General features: G+C 54.7%; 1 protein-coding gene and 1 long non-coding RNA gene across 5 annotated transcripts in view; one reads left to right on the top strand and one right to left on the bottom strand.

Moving 5' to 3' along the window:
• On the bottom strand, nucleotides 1,232–8,529 carry EMX2 (empty spiracles homeobox 2). Of its 2 annotated transcripts, XM_005671489.3 has the most exons (3): nucleotides 7,008–8,240; nucleotides 4,875–5,059; nucleotides 1,232–2,727 (listed from the first exon to the last, which is right to left on the bottom strand). In XM_005671489.3, the coding sequence occupies exons 1-3, from the start codon at nucleotides 7,411–7,413 to the stop codon at nucleotides 2,560–2,562; spliced, it is 759 nt and encodes a 252-aa protein (XP_005671546.2). In that variant the 5' UTR covers nucleotides 7,414–8,240; the 3' UTR covers nucleotides 1,232–2,559. The 2 variants fall into 2 exon arrangements, with proteins under 2 accessions (XP_005671546.2, XP_020929067.1); XM_021073408.1 differs by lacking the exon at nucleotides 4,875–5,059 and having other exon boundaries at nucleotides 2,624–2,727; nucleotides 7,008–8,529.
• The window catches only part of LOC102164998, a 27,949-nt gene continuing 18,028 nt past the window's right edge, over nucleotides 8,398–18,318 (top strand). For all 3 annotated transcript variants that reach the window (XR_001301217.2, XR_002338715.1, XR_002338716.1), the window contains exon 1: nucleotides 8,398–8,534. This is a non-coding gene — a long non-coding RNA (uncharacterized LOC102164998). The remainder of the gene's footprint in view (nucleotides 8,535–18,318) is intronic.

Below are 18,318 nucleotides of genomic sequence, written 5' to 3'. Positions count from 1 at the left end.
AGGAGACCACTGGGCAAGGCCTCCTCTTTCCCCTTCATATTCCTGGTATGATAATTGCTTAAACTGATTTGCACTTTCACAAAAGCTCGCAGGACGCTTTGTAGCTCGAACAGAACAGACGAGGTTTCTCTATCAATGGAAATAAAACTGATTAATGCAGCCTATCAGGATAAGAAGCAAATGAAGCATGCAAAAACAACCTCGTACCCCCAGAAGGGGGAAGGGGGGAGTTAAATTTCCTCCAAGACTGGTTACAACTTTTTTCTTTAAAGTTAAAATTAAGAGTTGAAGGTTTCTCAGAATGCTTGCCTTATAAGGCTGCTGAGGCCCTTGGGCTGCCTCCTCACCTTCAGCTGATTGGGGCCAGAGAGGGAGGAAAAGAAAGAAGGAAGCCAGGATGGGAGGATGGGGAGAGGGAAGGAAGGAAGGAAGTAGAGGAGGGGAGGAAGAGAGAAAGAAAGAAAGGAAAGAAAGAAAGAAAGAAAGAAAGAAAGAAAGAAAGAAAGAAAGAGAGAGAAAGAAAGAGAGAAAGAAAGAAAAAGAGAAAGAAAAAGAGAAAGAAAGAAAAAGAGAAAGAAAGAAAAAGAGAAAGAAAGAAAGAGAAAGAAAGAAAGAAAGAAAGAAAGAAAGAAAGAAAGAAAGAAAGAAAGAAAGAAAAAGAAAGAAGGGGGGGAGGAGGGAGGAAAGAAAGAGAAAGAAAGATTGAAAGAAAGAAGGAAAGGGGAAAAAAGGGAAGGAGGGAAGAAAACAGGAAGGAAGACAGAGAAAGAGGGAGAAGAGAAGAGGCAGGGACATTTGGACTTTGGGGTTTGAATTCAGAAATACAGTTTAAAAGTCCTAGGTTTTCTGATTCTGCTAATCCAATCCTGAGGGGAATATTGGTCATTGCATAACTATATTCCAGGTTTTTTTTTTTAATAGCTAAAGGTTAAGAGTAGTGAGCATTTTTAACCTGAAATTCAAATTAAACCCCCTCTTTAGCTCTTGCTGTGGGCAGAGGTCTGGTTGGAACACTTTTCTCCCATTCCTTTTCTGAAGGACTTAAGTTTTCCTAATCCTCTCCCCTTTTCCACCCTCTTCTCTCTTTAAAATGCCCAGGAATCCATCAGTCTGGCCCTATTGTGGGTGGGAAGCCTGGGTTTCTTGAATCTAGTTGGGTTAGGACCACACTCAAGTTAAAGAGATACTTCTTTCTAAAAGATTCACTTCAGTTTCCCAAGACGACTACTCTGAGGGCATATTGATAAATCTTTATTGACAAAATATTGACATTGACATACTTCTTGGAAGTATATAGTGTGTTAGAATTCTAACAAATTAACACGAAACACAAAAATATTTACATTCTGGTATAGAAGACATTAAGGAAGCATTTGTCACTCTCTTTAGTAAGTCTATGATCTTGGAATAGAAACTCAGTGCTTGAAAACTTGCCGCCGTGTCCTTGGCCATAACTTATCATCCCCGCTAACTACAGTCCTTCGGTTTTTGCAATAGATATATTTAAAGTTTGAAATGGCCCTTATGGCAAATGGTTGAACTCGGCCGATATCTCCAACCACTAAAAGGAGAAGTTTACTTCGTGGGTTTAAGCCTCGGGATGTTAGGAAAGGGAATGTCCAAGAAATATAATTAATTTAGGGTTTTTTTTTTTCCAGCACAAGTCCTGACTCCTCTTGTGGGCACCCTCCCCCGCCACCCCCAGCCCCCCATCCTGCTCCCCGGTTCTCTGTAAGAGGACCACTATCGCTGAGCCTACTTCATTTAGCTTTCACAATCACTTTGACAGTCAGAAGGTATCAAAAAGTGTTTACAGACTGCACGTTTCGGAAAAAAACCAAAATAAGAACACGCAGAACCTGTCTTTAAAAGGAAAAGCATATGACAATTCATTTTCTGTCTTTAGACTCTTTAGACACCATTCGCCCAACAACTGCTACATGCAATTCAAGTTTTTGAAAAGGTGTGGGATGGGGCTGGATATGGAATTTCGATTGTTAAGATTACTAATTATTTTTAAAGATTGGGGGAAAAAAACACTCGAAGTGCAAAATAAAGTCCTGTGCCTGGTTGAGTTTTTTCTTTTATCACCATCATTATCATCATCATTAAAAAAAAACATCGGACTGCGATAAACGGAATACCTGCCAATCATCTTGTCTCGCTGGTTTGGCGTTTGACTGACAGCTCCCCTTGTCAGAGCCCTTCGGCTTTGCCACCTTTGGATCTCTCTCCCTCTCTCCCCCTCTCTCTCTCTCTCTCACTCTCACTGTCTCATTCACTCACTCAGCTGCCTCTTTAGACAAGGGTTGCATGTTCATCAAGGAGCCTCCTTCCTCTGCCATCTCTGCGCGGCCTCGGATCAGGACCCTGCGCTCTGGCTGCCCCACGTCTGCGACGCGCCGCTCCTCTGACTCCCTGTCCCCTTCTCGGTGAATGTGTGTGTGCGGTTTGTTTTTGTTTTGTAGGGTTGTGTGGTTTTTCTTTTTTTCTTCTTCCCCTCCTATCCCTGTCTCTGTTTTGCTCCGTGTTGTCCGTTTCGTGGGGTTCTGTTTGTTTTTAATCGTCTGAGGTCACATCTATTTCCTCCGGACTCGCCTGCTTAGTGGCGATTCTCCACCGGTTAATATGGTGCGTCCCTTTTTTCTTTTGTTGAGAATCTGAGCCTTCTTCCTCCAGCTTCTGCCTTTTGAACTTCGTCCTTCGGTTCTGAAACCATACTTTTACCTGCAGGAGAGGCAGATGGGGCGAGTTAGTTCCTCCACTGCGCCCTCCTACCACCTCCTCTCTTGCTTGGCCCAGACCCGGGCCTGAGACTATGAAAGTCCTGTTCCCTGGATGTGTGTCCTATTAGCCAGCTTCCCCAGGCCTCCCCTTGGGGAGCAGAGCTCCTGTTCCTAGGCAGGTTTCCCACCTGGCTCTCTGCCCTTCTGGACCCTCCCGGGACACCTTTCCCCCAGCCCAGAGGGTCAGAGGACTCAGGTACCCCTGCTCACTTTGTCCCACCTGGGACACCCACATCCTGTTGAGTGCAAAAACCTTGCGAACACTGGGAAACCCCCTATAAAATAATAGGTAGGGGAGAAATAAAAAGAGACACGTCCCTGACTCCCTCTACCTAGCCGGTGCAGGAAAGAGCTCACTCCTGCTGCTGCAGCTTCCTGCAGGGCCCAATGTGCTTTCTATTTTCTGTGGGTTTCCGCAGCCACTGCCAAAATACAGCGCCTCCTCTGCAAGAACTGGGCCCTGGGTAGGTAGGCAGGATCTGCCTGAGCTTCCTCCTCCTGGCCCAGGACTCTTGCAGGTGAGCAGAGGCAGCTGGGGGCAGGAGGACTTCTGGAGGAAGCCAGGGGGATGGCAGACCCTGGGGACCAACCCAGCTGTATCTTTCCAGCTTGTTAAAGAGGTTCAAAAGTGAAAGCTTCTGAAAGACCCGTGGGATAAAGGGGAAATAAGAGAAAAACTGAGCAAGAGAAGAACGAGCCCCTCCATCTTCCTGCCAGGCCAGGGCCAAGCTCCCACCGGGTCACATCACTTCCCACCAGGGTGAGGCGCGCGGCCAGGCCTCCCCAGAGTGCTGCTAGAGATCTGGGGAGCAGTGAGGTGGCTGTCCCCACCGTCCCTTGGGGCAGCTGATGAAGGGTCCCCATTCGGAGACCAGACCAGACAGCAACCTTGCCCAAGCATCCCCACAGCGAGGGACAGGTGAGGAAAATGGTGGCGACTGCACCTTCCATGCCCCTGGGGGGCTGTCCCTATTCTACTAGCAGCACCCCAGGCTCTTGAAGTCCGCTCTACTCCCTCCTTTGAGATGGCAGGCCCAGGTCCGGGCTTGTTCTCCCCGAGTGCCCCCAGTCCCCCAAAGTGCCCCATGAAAAAGCCGAGCTGGAACAAGGCTGAGTTTAATTTGCTTTGAGTTTGCTAATTGAGGGGGAGGACGGTTCATTTCTCCCCGGCGCTCGCCCAAGGCGCGCGTCGGTGCGCTCGGGGCTTGACACGCACACAAAGACTCCAGGCAGCGTGGGCAGCGAGGCGGACAAAGACCACCGCCGCCTCGGCTGTCCGGGAGAAATCAGCCGGGCCCCCGCACCCACGCACGAGGCCCTCCTCGGTTTTGTCCGGGGGGAACGTTTTAAAACAAAAGCCTCGATCTCTTTGAGGCTCCCAGAAAAAAGTGTTACAACTTAATCTGCCCGAAAATGTTACTGTTTGCCGGGAACTTTGACCCCGCCCTGCGGCTTCGCGTACAGTAGCGCCTACAGTAACCCTAAACCCCCTCCCTGCCCCGGGGGCAGGTCAGAGCCTGGCCCGCCTCGGGACCCTGTTGCGCAGGAAGGGTCTGCTTCCTGAAGCAGCCCCTTCTCCGCAGCCTTCCAGCTCTGTTTCTCTGATTTAGGGGCACACCCAGGATGCTTGGCTCGGAGGCCTGACTCTCCGATCCCGAGCCCCCTAAGCGTAGTAACTGCAGCCGTCGGTGCAAGTCGTTGAGCCTGTGGTTGCGCAGAACCCGCCCTTAACCCACTCCCAGCCCTCTCTCCAGCCGAGAGCCCCAAACACGCTGACACTTCCTAGACCCCAGCAGTGTCCTGAAAGTCTCTCCAAAAGTGCAGAGATGCCTTATGGAGGAGCTGCAAATCCAGCCCAGCCTTACAGAAGGAGTAACTCAGCCCGTCCCTGCAGAGCCTGGGGCGGCTCGGCTCCAGAGCCCCTTGCTGGAACCCAGGGAAGCTAAGAGCACCTCCAAACGTATACACCTTGAGCCAGGGCGTGGAACTAGTTCCCCGCCTGTTTCCCGAAAGCGCCCTGAGCTCTGGCGGCTGCGTGAGTCCAGAGATTTGGGATGCGGTTGCCGGGCCTGGAGCCCGCTCACTCACCTGAGTTTCCGTGAGGCTGAGGCTATGCGCCAGCTGCTTCCTCTCGGCGCCCACCACGTAGTGGTTCTTCTCGAAGGCGTGTTCCAGCCTCAGAAGCTGGGACGGGGAAAAGGCGGTTCTGATCCGCTTCGGCTTTCGGGCCAGCGCGTTGTGCAAAAGGAAGCTCTCTGGGCTTGTGTCATTCCCTGCGGGGAACACGGCAGAAGTCCCATTAGAGAGGGCCGCGCGCTTCTCCTGAGCCGGGCTGACCCGGCACCGCGCTCATGGCCTCCTGGTAGCGGGTACGTCTGGGCCTACGGGGGCCCGGGGGCCTCCAGAGGCACGAAGCGGACACTGTTCCAGCTGCCTGGCCTGGACCGCTGGGACCGTACCTGTGCAGCACCCACCCAACAGTCGCCCCGGCGGGGCGAGTCCCCAGGCTCCCGACCTCGGCGGGCTTCGCAGCCTCCGTGGCGCCACGGGCCTCGCTACCTCCGCGCCGCACCGGGTGCAGGGGCCAGAGGAGGGGGCAGCAAGGCTGGGCTCGGGGATGGCGCCCAGGACCCAAAGAAATGGCTTTCCCTTCCTTCTAACCTCTGGAAGAACTTTGCCCTGGGGATAAGGGGCGGAGAGGCGAAGGGTAGCTATCTAGAGTTTTCTCCCAGACCAATTTTTTTTTTTAAGTGTTAAGTCTTTCTTCTCCAGCAAAGTGCAGAGGCCGGGCGTGTCGGTGCAGCCCGACTGGAACTGAAATCTCGCCGGCGTTTGCACAGGATTTGTTCTGCCGCAGCCTTCCGAAGCCCCGGCTCACCCGATGCCCTGCTGCAGAGAACTAGGAGACAAGAGCCCAGGCATCGAAACCCGGGGAGGGGGGGGACCAAGCTGCGGGCACCAGATGGGACTGTTCGAGGCCCCGGAAGATCCGGGCTACTCTGGGCCTGGTGCGGGGACCAAGCGCGTGGCAGGCAGAGAACAAGAAAAGGGAGCCTTAAACTTTTCAAGAAAAGCCAGGGAGTTTTGGGTTGACTCATTAGAATGGGAAATCGATTCACCAAAAACTCAAAGAAAAACAGTTCGGGGGAGTGGAGACAAACTGGGTCTGGGAATAAGAGTAAAACGTTTTTGTTTGATTTTTTTCTTTTCTTTTTTTTTAGTTATGGGGGAGGGGGAATCTACCTGATTCTAGGCTCAGGCAGGAACACAAAGGGTTAATGAAGGGACAAGCCTCTGAGTATTGATCCAGAGGCCTCGGGAGGTAGGTCTCCCCCCCCCCACTCCTGCACTGATCACTAAACTAATTACTCGCCCCTTTTTCTGGAGTTTTAACTTTCCTCTCACCACCACCCAGAGGAAAAAAATCCAAACATTAGCAATAATGGAAAACACTCAAACAAATCTTCTCCTCCAGTCTATCGTCCGACCTCGTTCATTTCTTTTACAACAAAAACAAAAACCAGACTGAACCTGCCTTCCCGCCGCGGCCGCTCGCCGCGCGAACAGAGCAGGTCGCGGCGAACAGTGCTGAGCCCCGGAGGTTTCCACCCGCGCGGGTTCCAGCCCCTTCCCGAGCCTCTCGGGGGAAAAAAAAAAAAAAAAAGATTAAAACAAACCCCAGACTATGCAGACTATGCCATGGGGTCGCGAGGGTCTCTTCGTCTCCGGAAGAGGGTCAGAAACCAAGTCGCGGGTCTGGGATGCAGGGGCTCGGAGTAGGTGGCGAACAGGATCGAACGCAGTCGAAGGCGAACCTGGCCGCCGGGCCCTGTCCGCGCCCCCTCGGAGCCTGGGTGTCTAGGGCCTCGCGGAGGAGACGGAGAGCCTGGGGACCTCGCGGGCTCCGGATTCCTTGCTGGCAGGCACTCGGAGCTGCCTGGGACAGCCTGCCTGGACCCGAGAACATTCGGGAACAAGTCCTCTGTCTGCACCCTTCCCTAAAAGGGACCAGCAGCCGCAGGCCGGCCCCCAAACCGGCCGCTGCTCGGAGACTGGGGACTAACACGGTGCCCGGCCCCTTGCCGCCCTGTTTCCGTAGCCGGCGCGCGCGGACGGTCGAGCCGGAGGAAGCTCCGTCCAGGCCTCGCCAGGCGCCTATCCCGAGCAGGCCGAGGGTGGTGAGGGATGCGGCGCGTTGCAGCCCCGCGACGTGGCACGTACCTTGGAAGCGGTGGCCCAGATATCGGTAGCGGTGGATGAGCCAGGGGTAGAAGGTGGACGGGTCCCGCTGCTGCGAGGCGAAGAGGGGGTGTGGCGAGTGCGAGGAGGGCAGGGGGTGGGCGGCCAGGGCGTGCGGCGGCGGCACCGGGTGCACTGGCACGGCGGGGTTGGGCGGGTGCGAGACCGCCTCAGCGAACACCAAGTCCGGGTTGGAGTAGACGCCCCTGCCGGCGGCGGCGGCGGCGGCCGAGTGGAAGCCGTTGAGGAACGGGTTTATGGGGCTGGAGTTGGCGTAGCTGAGCGCCGCGGGACGGATGGGGTCCTCGGAGCGCGAGGCGGGCAGGGGACTGTCCTTGGCCACCAGCGACTCGATGGTGAAGCAGCGCTTGGGCGCCGGCTGGAACATGCTGTGCCGAGGAGCGGGCGCCCGGGGCTCCCGGCTCCCGGCGACCGCGGCGCGCTGCCTCCGCCGCCCGCTGTCCGCTGCCCGCGGCAAGGACGGACGGGAATTGGGGACTTGTTTGTTGGGGGTGGGGGTGGGGGGAGGAAAGGAAGAAAGAAAGGAAAGGAAAGGAAAAAGGAAAGGAGGGGGAGGGGGAGGGAGAGAGAACGCCGTGGATCCCGAGAATCTTGCACCAAACGCGCCCAACCTGGAGAGAGGAGGAAAAATCCTTCCAGAAGAATTTGCAGGCGTGGATTGGGGTAATTTTTTTTGGGGGGGGGCGAGATGGCGTGGGGGGATCGGAGTTAGAGGCGCGCGGGGGGGGGAGTTTCTCGGGGGAGGCAAAAAAAAAAGTTTTCTCTCCTCTGCAAAAGGCGGGCAGGGCGCCCTAAGTCCAAGGACAATCCATGGAAGTGTTCGCTTCTTCACAAGTTGTGCAAACGATTTGTTAGTTCATGAGCCTAATTAGTGCGGGGATCACATAAACAGCTTCCTCCGAAGCCTGGTAAATGGCTTGATGATTGGTCGCTATTACTCGCCCTGAGGTGGAAGGGGGGAGACTCTTTAAAGTGCGTCAGAGGGAGGCGAGCGCCTGGGAACCCGGAGGCCTGGATCCGGGCCGAGAGTGGAACGGAGTCGGCGCCGCTGCCTTGGCCGAACCTCCTGCGCCCGCCGGGCCGCCTGGCCTCTTCGCGCCGTAACCCCGCGCTCCTAGCTCACTCGCTCCTGCGGCGCCCGCTGCGGCTTCTTCTCCTCTTTCGCCTCCTCCTCTTCCTTCGGCTTCTTCTCCTCCTCCTCCTCCTCTTCCTCCTTCTTCTCCTCCTCCTCTTTCCCCACCTCCTCCCCCTCAGCCACCGCCTCCTTTTCCACCACCAACACCACTCCCTCCGGGGCACCCCGGTCCTTGCAGAGTCCCCAGCCGGCGCGGCCTCCGCTGCGATCCCCTGGATCCTGAACCTGCTGAGCCCAAGCTGGTGGGACAGATGGACACAGTGACACAGATTTCTTGTGCGTAGCTCTCCTCTGCTACTGCCCCCCGCGGCCCGGCATCAGAGGACCTGGGATCGCCCCGGGAGCACGCGAGGGTAAGCGGGCAAGGGTTGGTTCCGGACGAGGGTAACGGAGCTGTTCGGTCGGACCAATCCCCACCCCCAGCAAAACTCCTGTCGGTTTCCTAGGTGAGGAGAGAGGCCCGAGCAGGGTGTCCTCCAACTACGCAAAGCTTTGAGGTCCGGGGTCGCTGCGTTCGCGATTCTTGGCTGGGCTCGTCCGTTTGCGAGTTGGGACGGAGCGGCTGAACCTTCCCCGGGCGGCGGGCTTCCCACTCTCCCACAGGCACTTAATTTTTCTCTCTGGGAGGGTGCTCATCCCCACCCCCACCCCCCAAAAAAACACAATTCCTTCTGCAACATCTGGGACTGGGGGGGATCCAAGGTCAAGGGAGAGGCTAACGTGGTACTACTATTACTGAGACGTTGTCGTTATTGTTTCGGTTAATGTGGTTGTCGGTGTTATTATCGCTGCTGTTATTATTACAGTTATTATTATTATCTCTATTTCTATTATTATTCTGCCATCTGTTGTCCCAGGCGGCGGATCGCTGTGCAAACCTAGGGCTTGCAACTAGGGAGTACAGATCGCTTCTCCGGTCCCAGGCCGTGTCCGCATTTTCGAGCTCGCCTTCGGTTTTGGGATGATTTTAGGGCTGAGTTCCCTCGTCCCCATTGGCTCACGCAGCGGCATAATTATGATCACATCCCCCAGGCTGCTGGCGCTGCTCTCTGTTTATTGGTGGTTAAAGATCTATTATCTATTCATCAGTCGCCTCTTTTTTCCTCTTTTTTTTTTCTTTCTGCCAATTACATTCTTCTAAATTGAAGTACCAGCAGGTATTTTGCACGTTTACAATTAATGATTTTTTTTAATCTGACGTCGTTTAAATCTATTACTTGGAGGCCCATGTCATTTCTCTTAAGGTTGAAGAAATGCCTGTGTTTGGAGACTAGGTTGCTGTGAGACCCCAAAAAAATGTCAGCTGGGAGAGGGAGAAGAGGGAAGTCCTGTTAGGTCAGACTGCAACACCAGCAGTTTCATCAGTTGAAGGTCCCCAAGTCTTAGACGTGTCCCCTTGCTTTCCCAGCTACCCCCTCCCTGCCTTGGGATCTCCCCCTGATCCTCTGTGGTTTCGTCTGCTGTGTATTTATGTTTGTGTCAATTTCTCGACTTTTTTCTTCCAAGGATAGTCTGTGTTGGGGGAGGGTGGCAGGAGGAGGGTCCAAACTCCTTTTGGAAAACACTCCAGGCAAGTAGTTAGGAATGTGTTTTCTGGGGTTGTCTGGGCATCTGACCTTAGTGAAAGCCCAATGAGATCATCTGTACTACCTCACCCAGTGTTCTCAGGACACATATACTACACACACTCATACACACATGCATACACAAGATAGGTATGGGCCTCAGCTCTGCATTCACACCCCAAGAAATCTACTCCTGGCTCAGGCTGTGGTCCTCTGATGCTGGCTCTGGGTGGGGGCCTTGGCTGGGTTTTCCCCCCTATCGGGTACCCTATCGGGTACAAGGATCCAGGGTGTTCGATCCAGCCTTACAGGGGGGTTACATTTTGAATATGCAAAAATATTGCCTCCAGCTCAGAAATCCTTCTTCCAGTTAGGCTGAGGGACATGAGCCACAGTGTTCTCCGGGGCAGCAAGGCACCTGAAGCCATCAGGAAAAGTGGAAGTCTTTGGGCTGTGCTAGCCAGCCAGTCTGTGTGGAGGTAGAGGTCGGCCTTTGGTCCCTGGAAAGAAACACACTCTTTAGGTGGGCTGTGCATCCCGGATCCTGGAGCCCGTGGGAGCGGACCCCATTCTCCATGGGAGGATCTCCAGGAGGGCTGGAGGGGCAGGCTCGTCCTCGGGCCAGAGCTTCCACCTGGGCCTTAGGCTCCAAGTGCAATACTTGGAGCGTGAAAAGCCCCACCCTGGCTGCATTTACCGCACAGTCAGTATTCTTGATCTTGGCTGGGGATGTGAGAGCAAAAGGGATGCATTCAACGTCCGGGTGGTGGGATGAGCCTGCCACGGTGTGCGATGCATTTCCCCTCTCCTAAGCTCTCAGGCTGATCGCTAATGTGCAGTTGGTACCGCCTTCAACCCTTTCCCCAATTTAGCCAGATTGTGGCCCACGCGGTGGTGGTGGGGGGGTGGGGGGTGTCCCAAGGAAGTGAGCAAGTCTGGAGCCCAGAGACACTCAGCCTCCCTCTCAAGGCAGGGACAGTTGGCTGGGGCAGAGGGCTGTGCCCAGTGTACAACATCCTTGCAGGCCACCGCCTCTTGCAAACTGCCATGAAAGGGCCAGCTTCGCTCCCAGGGGCTGGCTGGAGTTATCCAGCAGGTGAGTGAGAGTGAGAGAGTCTTTTGACCACCTTCCTGGCTGGAGTAAAATGTGCCAGTTCCTCTGTCCCTATGTGCTGCTGGCCGCAGGCCTCTCTTGGGCCCCCACGAGGAAGAAGTGTGTTTCCAGTGAGTCAGGGACCAAATTCGGAAGCCCTGGGAGCTCTGCTAATTCATGCACCTGGACCGAGGAGGGGAAGGTTCGCACTGCCCGTTGATGTGCGAGAGAATTAACTAGGAAAGTAACTCATTAACCTGGCTGGGAGGGTGGAGGCACGCCAGGGCACTGGGCACTTCAGCCTGGACTCAGACCCTGAGCTGCCTCTAGACTCCCCTCCTGGGAACCAGCGGCCACCTTCCCTTTACAGGTGGCTTCTTCAGCCTTGCAGAACGCTGGCCCTCTTTGTTCCTTGGTGGCCCTGGGAGGGTGGGTATTCAGTTAAGTACCGGTGTGAGCGGTGGGAAGTGGGGGGATTTCTGAGGCTCCCTCTTAGAGCAAGAGTCTCCTGACCCCTGCACCCCAACGACTGTGCTCTGGAGCTTCAGGAAACTACACCCTGCAGGCAGCTGGACTCACATACACCTGATGAAAGTTCGAGTCTCATATCTGTCACAGACTGACTGAGCGATCCGGGGCAACCCCAACCCCACAAGCTCTGCTGACCTCTATTTTGTCATCTGTAAAATCACAGCCAGTGCTGCCTGAGAGGCCAGTGGAGGGTAGGAGGCCCGGCTGGTTGAGGGACTGATAGAACCCTTCTACTTCCTGGTCATCGTGGTCATACCACATCTGAATGTCTTTTTAAAGCTCATAGAGTTGTACACTACAAAGGGTGCATTTAACTGTATTTATGTTATACCTTAATAAACCTGCTTCCCTGTCTCTCCAAAAGAGTCAGGCCTGGCTGGGCATTTACCTAACCTCTCTTGTTGCCTGTTATCTCTTCTGTGAAATTGAGATACATAATAGTATTTTGGCCCTTGGGGTTGTTCAAGAAGATAAGCTAAGCAAACTGCTTAAACCATGTCTAGCCTATAAGGAATGAGCTATAATAAAAGTTAGCTCCTGTCCTTGATCTTGTTGTTATTAGCGTTACCTACCCACCTCCAGAGATTGCTGCTGAGCTTCAAGACTGAACAATAAAGTTGTACAAACATAATAATGCTCGCACTCCTGCCATGCTCTCTTTCACACACACACACACATACACACCCCAAAGCCCAGAGGGAAGCTAGGGGTGAAAGAGGCTTGGATTCCTGGCTAGTGGGAGATGGCAGAGGGCAGAGATCTTTCCTGATCTTGATACCATCCGCTCTGAGTTTCCCAGCAGGCCCCCTACCTTTGGAAGAACAAACAGCAGTGCTGCTCCCTTGCCCCGCTCCTGCTAGGCCTGTGCGGTAACTGGGGTGGATGCCTAGCTTAGCTTCATACAACTCAAGAGAGGCGGCCAGGTCCTGCCTGGTGTCTCTACCTGTGTGACCTTCCCTATCTTGAGCCTTGGTTTCCTCATTTCTGAAAAGGAAATATCAGCATCTTAACAGTTGCTTGAGAGGAGTGAACTCATCCTTGGCCATTCATCAAATATCAGCTTATGTCAGACTATAGCCTTGTACGTCCAGCCTAAGAAGTGAGCTCAGCTAAATTCAGATGAGTGAGTACCCTGAGGCTGCACTGTGCGCCCCGCCAGGCAGCGCGGGAAGCACGGATATCAGTGGAGGGTGAGCCCTTTCCCGGGGCCCAAGGCATGCGGAAGGTGTCGCGGGATGGGAAGATCCGGTTAAGAATTGCTCCAACTCACTGTGATTCCCAGTTATTCGGCCTCTTCAAATGCGTAGGACGGCGGTGGTAAAACAAAAAGAAAAATTAATATCCTAAAAACATTTTTTAAAATTATTATGGCAAATCTCTTTCTGGTGTCCTCCCTAGAGGCCGCTTGCCGGGCAGGCTCGGCGGCACGCGGCGGGTATCTGCGTGTGCGCAGCGGCGCCTAGTGGCGAGGGCCGGGCGCGGGCAGCATCCCTGCGGAGCCACTGAGCCGCGTGCGCCCCGGGAGTGCTGGTTGCGCTCCACTGCGAAGACCTTGCAGGGACCGCAGACTGAGCCAGGAGAGGAAGGCAAAGGAGGCTCACCGGCCACAGAGGGGAGAGGACGACTTGGAAATGCTCCCCTCCTGCATCCATCAGCTCCAGCTCTCGCCTCGGACGGAGTTCACCACCCAGGCTAGAATTTCAGCTCCACGAGGAGTTGGACTTCCTTCCGAAGGGTGCAAGGGAGAGGGGACGGGTTCTGCTCTTAAAAAGACGAGGAGGCCGTGGTCGCCTGTGCTGGGGCGATATGAAGAAAATGTAGCCACAACTTCGTGCCTGTGGTCCCAAACTCCGTGGCGTGACCACGGTGGCTCAGAGAATGGGCCCGTGATGGCCTGCGCTGGCCTCGCCTGGGGTGGAGTCTGAGGACCTGGGGTCTCGGGTGCAGCTCTGCTAACTTCACGCCCCCTCGTGGCTGGCCGAGGACCTCCAAAGACAGGGTTCCTGGTGGTTATTGCTGAACTAGTAGTGGATCACCAGCCAGACTGGACGGCTGCGACCTGGCCGGATGACCAGCCCCTTCCTCTTGCAGCGCGCGGACCCGTATATGTCCCGACGCAAGTTGATTCCTCCAGTGAGGTGATGCGGAGAGTCCGCGCGGGGTTCTTTAGAAACCAGTGCGTAACTGTTCAAAGCATCCACCGGGGGATTGAGCCCTCGCAGGAGGTTCCGGGACCCCGGTCCAGGACTCTGATGCCCCGCCCGGCTGCAGGAAACAGGCGCCATCCTTCTCTGGACATTAGCGGGAGCCGACGAATGTCTAGGTCTCCGAAGTCCTTCTGTTTTGAGAGCCACCATTTCAGAGCCAGGAACTCCGCACTGACGCGTGAAGCCACAGGCAGACCTGACCATCGAGTTTACCACGTTGAAACTCGTCAATCTCTCAACACACAAACTGTCCCGGTTCATTATTGAAAGCAAGGAAACCCATCAGAGGAGGTGCCCGTTTCTTTCTCCCTTGGCTGCCTTCAAATGAAAGTCTTAAAAGCCAAGCAAGGAAAGGCCAGGGGCGGACTGAGGGACATAGGGACGCAGGAATTAGGGAATATGGATGCTCTTGGGCAGGCGACTGCCTGGCAGGGGAGGAGACAGCTCTGTCTCTCCTGGACTCTCTCTGCTGGTGGGTGGGTGGGGTTGTCACCCCCCCGACTTCGCCCCCCCCCCGCCCGCCGCCGCCTGCAACTGTCCCAAAAGCTTTGGCTTCATTGGTCCACAAGGTCACGGACAGTTGCCAGGGGCTCTCTGCCTACGGATAGGACCAGCATGGGGGGAAAGCATGTGCCAACTTTTCTGCCGCCTTCTCTGGCATCTTTCTGTTCCAGGCTCAGCCCTAGTCACGGGTCACAGACTTTGTAACTTGGTGTCCAGTTCTATAAGAAGCACCCTGCGGTCATCAACAGCAATCCACTCTCCAGTGTAGGTGCTGCTTTTGAAGCATGGCATCCACCAGCCCCTCTCTCAGAAACCTCTCTCTCTCATACTCTGGGAGTTGGGGATAGCCTTAGAAAGGAGATCGTGGCCAATTGAGGAAAGAGAGAAACTGGGGGCTTTTTCTCTTGGAAGCAGAAGCTCTCGCTGAAACCTGCTGGAGGATGCTGGAAAGGCTTAGGAGAACAGTTCCTCTCCCAGGGTCAAATTTTAGCTTCTAAAGGCATGTTTGCTCAACTCGATCTCAGTGAACCTCGTAATCTCGTGAGGAAGAAGTCATGATACCCATTTTCCAGATGAGAAAATCGAGGCTCAGAGAAGTCACTCCTAGAGGATCCCTGACAGCTCTGCCTCCATCCGCAGCTCCCGCCACCTCCCGCGTTGCCGGGCACCTGCGTTCAAGCCAATGAGAAAAGGCAACGAAGAGCCCTTGAAGGCGGCCGGGGGGCCGGGGGCGGGGGGCCCCCAAACCCTCGCACATGGCGAAGCTTGTCCAGGTGGCCTCATACTTGCCTCGAACCCACTTGGCCACCATTGTCCTCCAGGCCACTTTTTTCCAGCCCCGGGCCTCGCCCCACGCCCTCTTGCCTATTCCCGGGTCGCCTCCCGCAGACTCAAGCCCCAGCTTTAGGACTAGAGAGGGGCGGTGGCGGCCTTCCTGCGACCGGGAAGCGGAAGAGCTGGGGGGCAGCTCTGGGCGGCCTCGGCCGAGACTCCGTGCGCTCCGCACGCACTCGAGTTGTTCTTCAAAGCATCCCTGAAACCTCCGGGGACGCCCACAGATGGGCCCTGCGCCGGCGGTCTGGTATCCCTGAGCGCAGCCGGCCGGAGACCCCTGGAAGCCAGCAAGGCTCCCCGAAAGCCCTGGCCCAGCGACCTCCGCCTTCCTGGCTCCTCTCAGCCTTCGGGGAAGAGGCTGGGGGACAGAAGAGTGGCCCTGGGCTGGGAGCCTCCGAAGGGACCCAAAGAGAGGGTCTGACCGCCCCCTCCTCCTGAGTAGAGCCCCCTCGCCCGATTCTCGGCCCTGGCGATCCGTAATTATCGGTTACTTCCTCTAGGACGATCGGAAAGGAGCCTTCTAGTTTGGGGCCGCAGCAGAACTACCCTACACACACACACACACACACACACACACACACACACACACAAGCACCCAGAGGTTGGACACACCAGACCCGCTCCCCTATTTGCGTCCTCTCCACGTGGGTGGAGAGTACAGCCGATCCTGGGCGTAGGTACACCCCATGTGCCCCGCTTCCCCCGCGACCCCGTGGAGCCCCCGGCGGCTGGAGGAGAGGCGTGACTGCAGTCGCCCTCCGCTTAGCCCGGCCGCCAGCGGCTCGCCCTGAGCTGCGCAACAAAGGGTGGCATCGCGGCGGCGCGGGCAGGGACCTCATTGGTTCAATATTAGCTTTTCATTCCAGTCTATTGTGCCCATCTGAGATAATATTGACTCTGAGGTGAGAGCCCACAGACGCCAGGGCTTGTCTAACACTCCGCGGCAGGGCGCTCGAAGGAAAGAAAACCAGAAACGGAGAGTTAAAGAGACTGCAAATAAAAGCTGCTGGCGCGGCAGCGCGCCCCTGGGCCGCGCAGGGCCCGGCAGCCAGGCGCTCCCCGCGGCGTGCGCTGGGGCCTCCGATCCGGGAACCCAGGGTGGGGAGAGGGTCTTGGGTAGCTCTCAGAAGCGGCACTGGGCGTTCTCATCGAAACCTGCCCTCGTTTAAAACACCCCTCCCCCATCTTCCAGACAATTGATTTTGAGGTTCCGCTTCTGGCTAATTCTGCGGAAAAACGAGTTTCTATGCACGTTGTTCTAGTACGCCAGTAAGCCCACTTGGGCAGTCGAGATATTTTCCCCTTTTTAAGCCATGTGATTCCTTAGGATAACTTTGCTGTCGAAGTGTTTCTATTCCGCGGTAGCAGAAAAGTAAACATGCGCAGCGATTATCTTTAGGCTGCATTACCTGCGAGGGCGCGGTTAATATCGAATTTCTGTCTATGCTTTTTCCTCTGCCCTGAATCGCCGCCTTATAGCCCATCCGAAGGTTTCTAACCGCCTTTCTAACCAAAACTTTAAAGGGCCTCCGGAACGTCCAAATCTTGCATATGAAGATTCATTTCAATTTCCAAATTGCCTCTAAAGGGCCGCATTGGAAAAATGACACTTAAAGCTGTCTTAGGTGTCTGAGAAAGACACCTAGGTTTACACTCGCGGGACCAAACGCCGAAGGTTCAGGGCTTGCAGTGAACGGTGGGAATGGATGCGCTCCCCGTCTCCTTTCCGAAATTTGTGTCTCCCCCTTAATGGAGTCTGACCTCTGTACGAGGAGCTCCCTTAACTCTATTACTCCAATTTAGAATCTTTGCATTTATTTCCAAGACACTCAGGCATGTGAGGAGCTAGGATGGGGCAAGGGACGAATCTGGGCCACCGTTGTGCGCCTCCCTCCTTCCGCTTAGGCTGTCTACGCTGCGCTGGGGCTAAGCGATCCCAAGCTCTAGCGCCCTGGATATTTCACAAGAGGACGTTTCCTTTTAACATATGTGATCTATAATATATATGGTCCATTTGTATTATATATAATTTAACATAGAATATTAATTATATTGTTTCATCATATTAGGTACTATTTAGTATATATTTAACTTCTATTTCCAATATTCTATTAGTTATTTAACATCTTTTTATGTATTATATCGTATGTGGAGATAGGTCTGATATATGTGCACATTTAAATGTATTTGTTTTGTGTATGTGTGTAAAAGTATTTGGAGGAGTCTAATCTCCCTGCAAGTATATATTTGTTCGTTTTAATGTTATGTTATTTAAAAGAAAAATTCTAATCGAAACCACTTTGACACCAGCTATGTCTTTATAACAAATACCCTGGGATCCAATTTCAGCTCCAGAAAGGCAGGACGAGGGGAGTCGGGTAACTCTGCCATAAGGGACAACAGGTCCTCTCTGGAAAGTGGTTTTCCAAATGCTCATTCCCTGGGGACAGAGGAGACAAGGTTTTGGACCCGGCGGCCGCCTCCTCTCCTCGATTGCGTTGTGGTGGTTGTTTTGGTTTTTGAGAGAGGCTGTTTAGAGGCTCCGATGGTCCCTACCCTGATGTCATGAATTAAAAATGAATTTGGGAAGCGCAGCATATGCTCAGCTGAGGCGTCTGGGAGAGCAGCGGAGGCCTTTCACCCCAGCTTCTGGGTTCCAGACGCTGGGCTGACGGTTCCGGCCTCAGCGCCCGATGCGGGAGCGCACAGTGCTCCGGGGTCAAGGGCGTTCCTGCTCCAGCCTGCAGCCGTCCTCCGACCCCGCGCTAGGAAAAACTATCCGTGGCTTGGACCGCTTGCAGATCAGGTGGTCCCAACTACGGTCCGCTTCTAATATTGATTAAGAGCCAGCCGAGGAAAGCAGGCAGCCGGGAACTCCTGCAGGAGGGCAAGGGCCGGGCGGAACAAAATCCGGATCTCCGAGGTCCGCAGGTTATCGCCCCGCACCGGAGACCCACTTTAGGGAGGGAGAGAAAAAGACAAAAGTCAGGTACGGCCGGCCGGCCAACTAAACCTCGAAAATGAGGAATGCCCCAACTTTACAGCCTGATGAATGAACACGAAGAGTCTACTTCCGAGGCCTGGGAGTGGGGAAGAGAAGTTGGGGGGCCAAGGAGGAGGAAACGGGTGAGGGGCGAGGAAGACTTAGGGAAAGGGCGAGAGGGGTCAGAGACCGCCAGGATGCAGGACGCGGTGGGTTGTTTTTTTCTTAAAAGCGAAGCCTCCAAATGGCTACCTGGCGAACAACATGTAAAACAAAACGATGCAACGTGGCTCAAATCTGACCCAGAGACGGGGCTTCCCACTTCAGACAAAACCCCGGATTCAGCGAGTCCCGGCGGGCGGGCGGCGTTCTCCTCTGATCTGGTCCCATCCCCCCAGCGTCGGAGGCGTGTGGTTTAAA

The sequence above is a fragment of the Sus scrofa genome, chromosome 14, assembly GCF_000003025.6.
Source record: "Sus scrofa isolate TJ Tabasco breed Duroc chromosome 14, Sscrofa11.1, whole genome shotgun sequence".
Taxonomy (NCBI): Eukaryota; Metazoa; Chordata; class Mammalia; order Artiodactyla; family Suidae; genus Sus; species Sus scrofa.
The sequence above is the reverse complement of the archived record's forward strand: the minus strand, read 5'-3'. Positions and strand labels throughout refer to the sequence as shown.

Coding starts and splice junctions, on each gene's coding strand:
- EMX2 (XM_005671489.3), bottom strand. CDS start 7,413: ATGTTCCAGCCGGCGCCCAAGCGCTGCTTCACCATCGAGTCGCTGGTG. Junction 5,060..7,007: donor TCTGGGCCACCGCTTCCAAG/GTACGTGCCACG, acceptor TGTTCCCCGCAG/GGAATGACACAAGCCCAGAG. Junction 2,728..4,874: donor TCAGCCTCACGGAAACTCAG/GTGAGTGAGCGG, acceptor CCTCTCCTGCAG/GTAAAAGTATGGTTTCAGAA.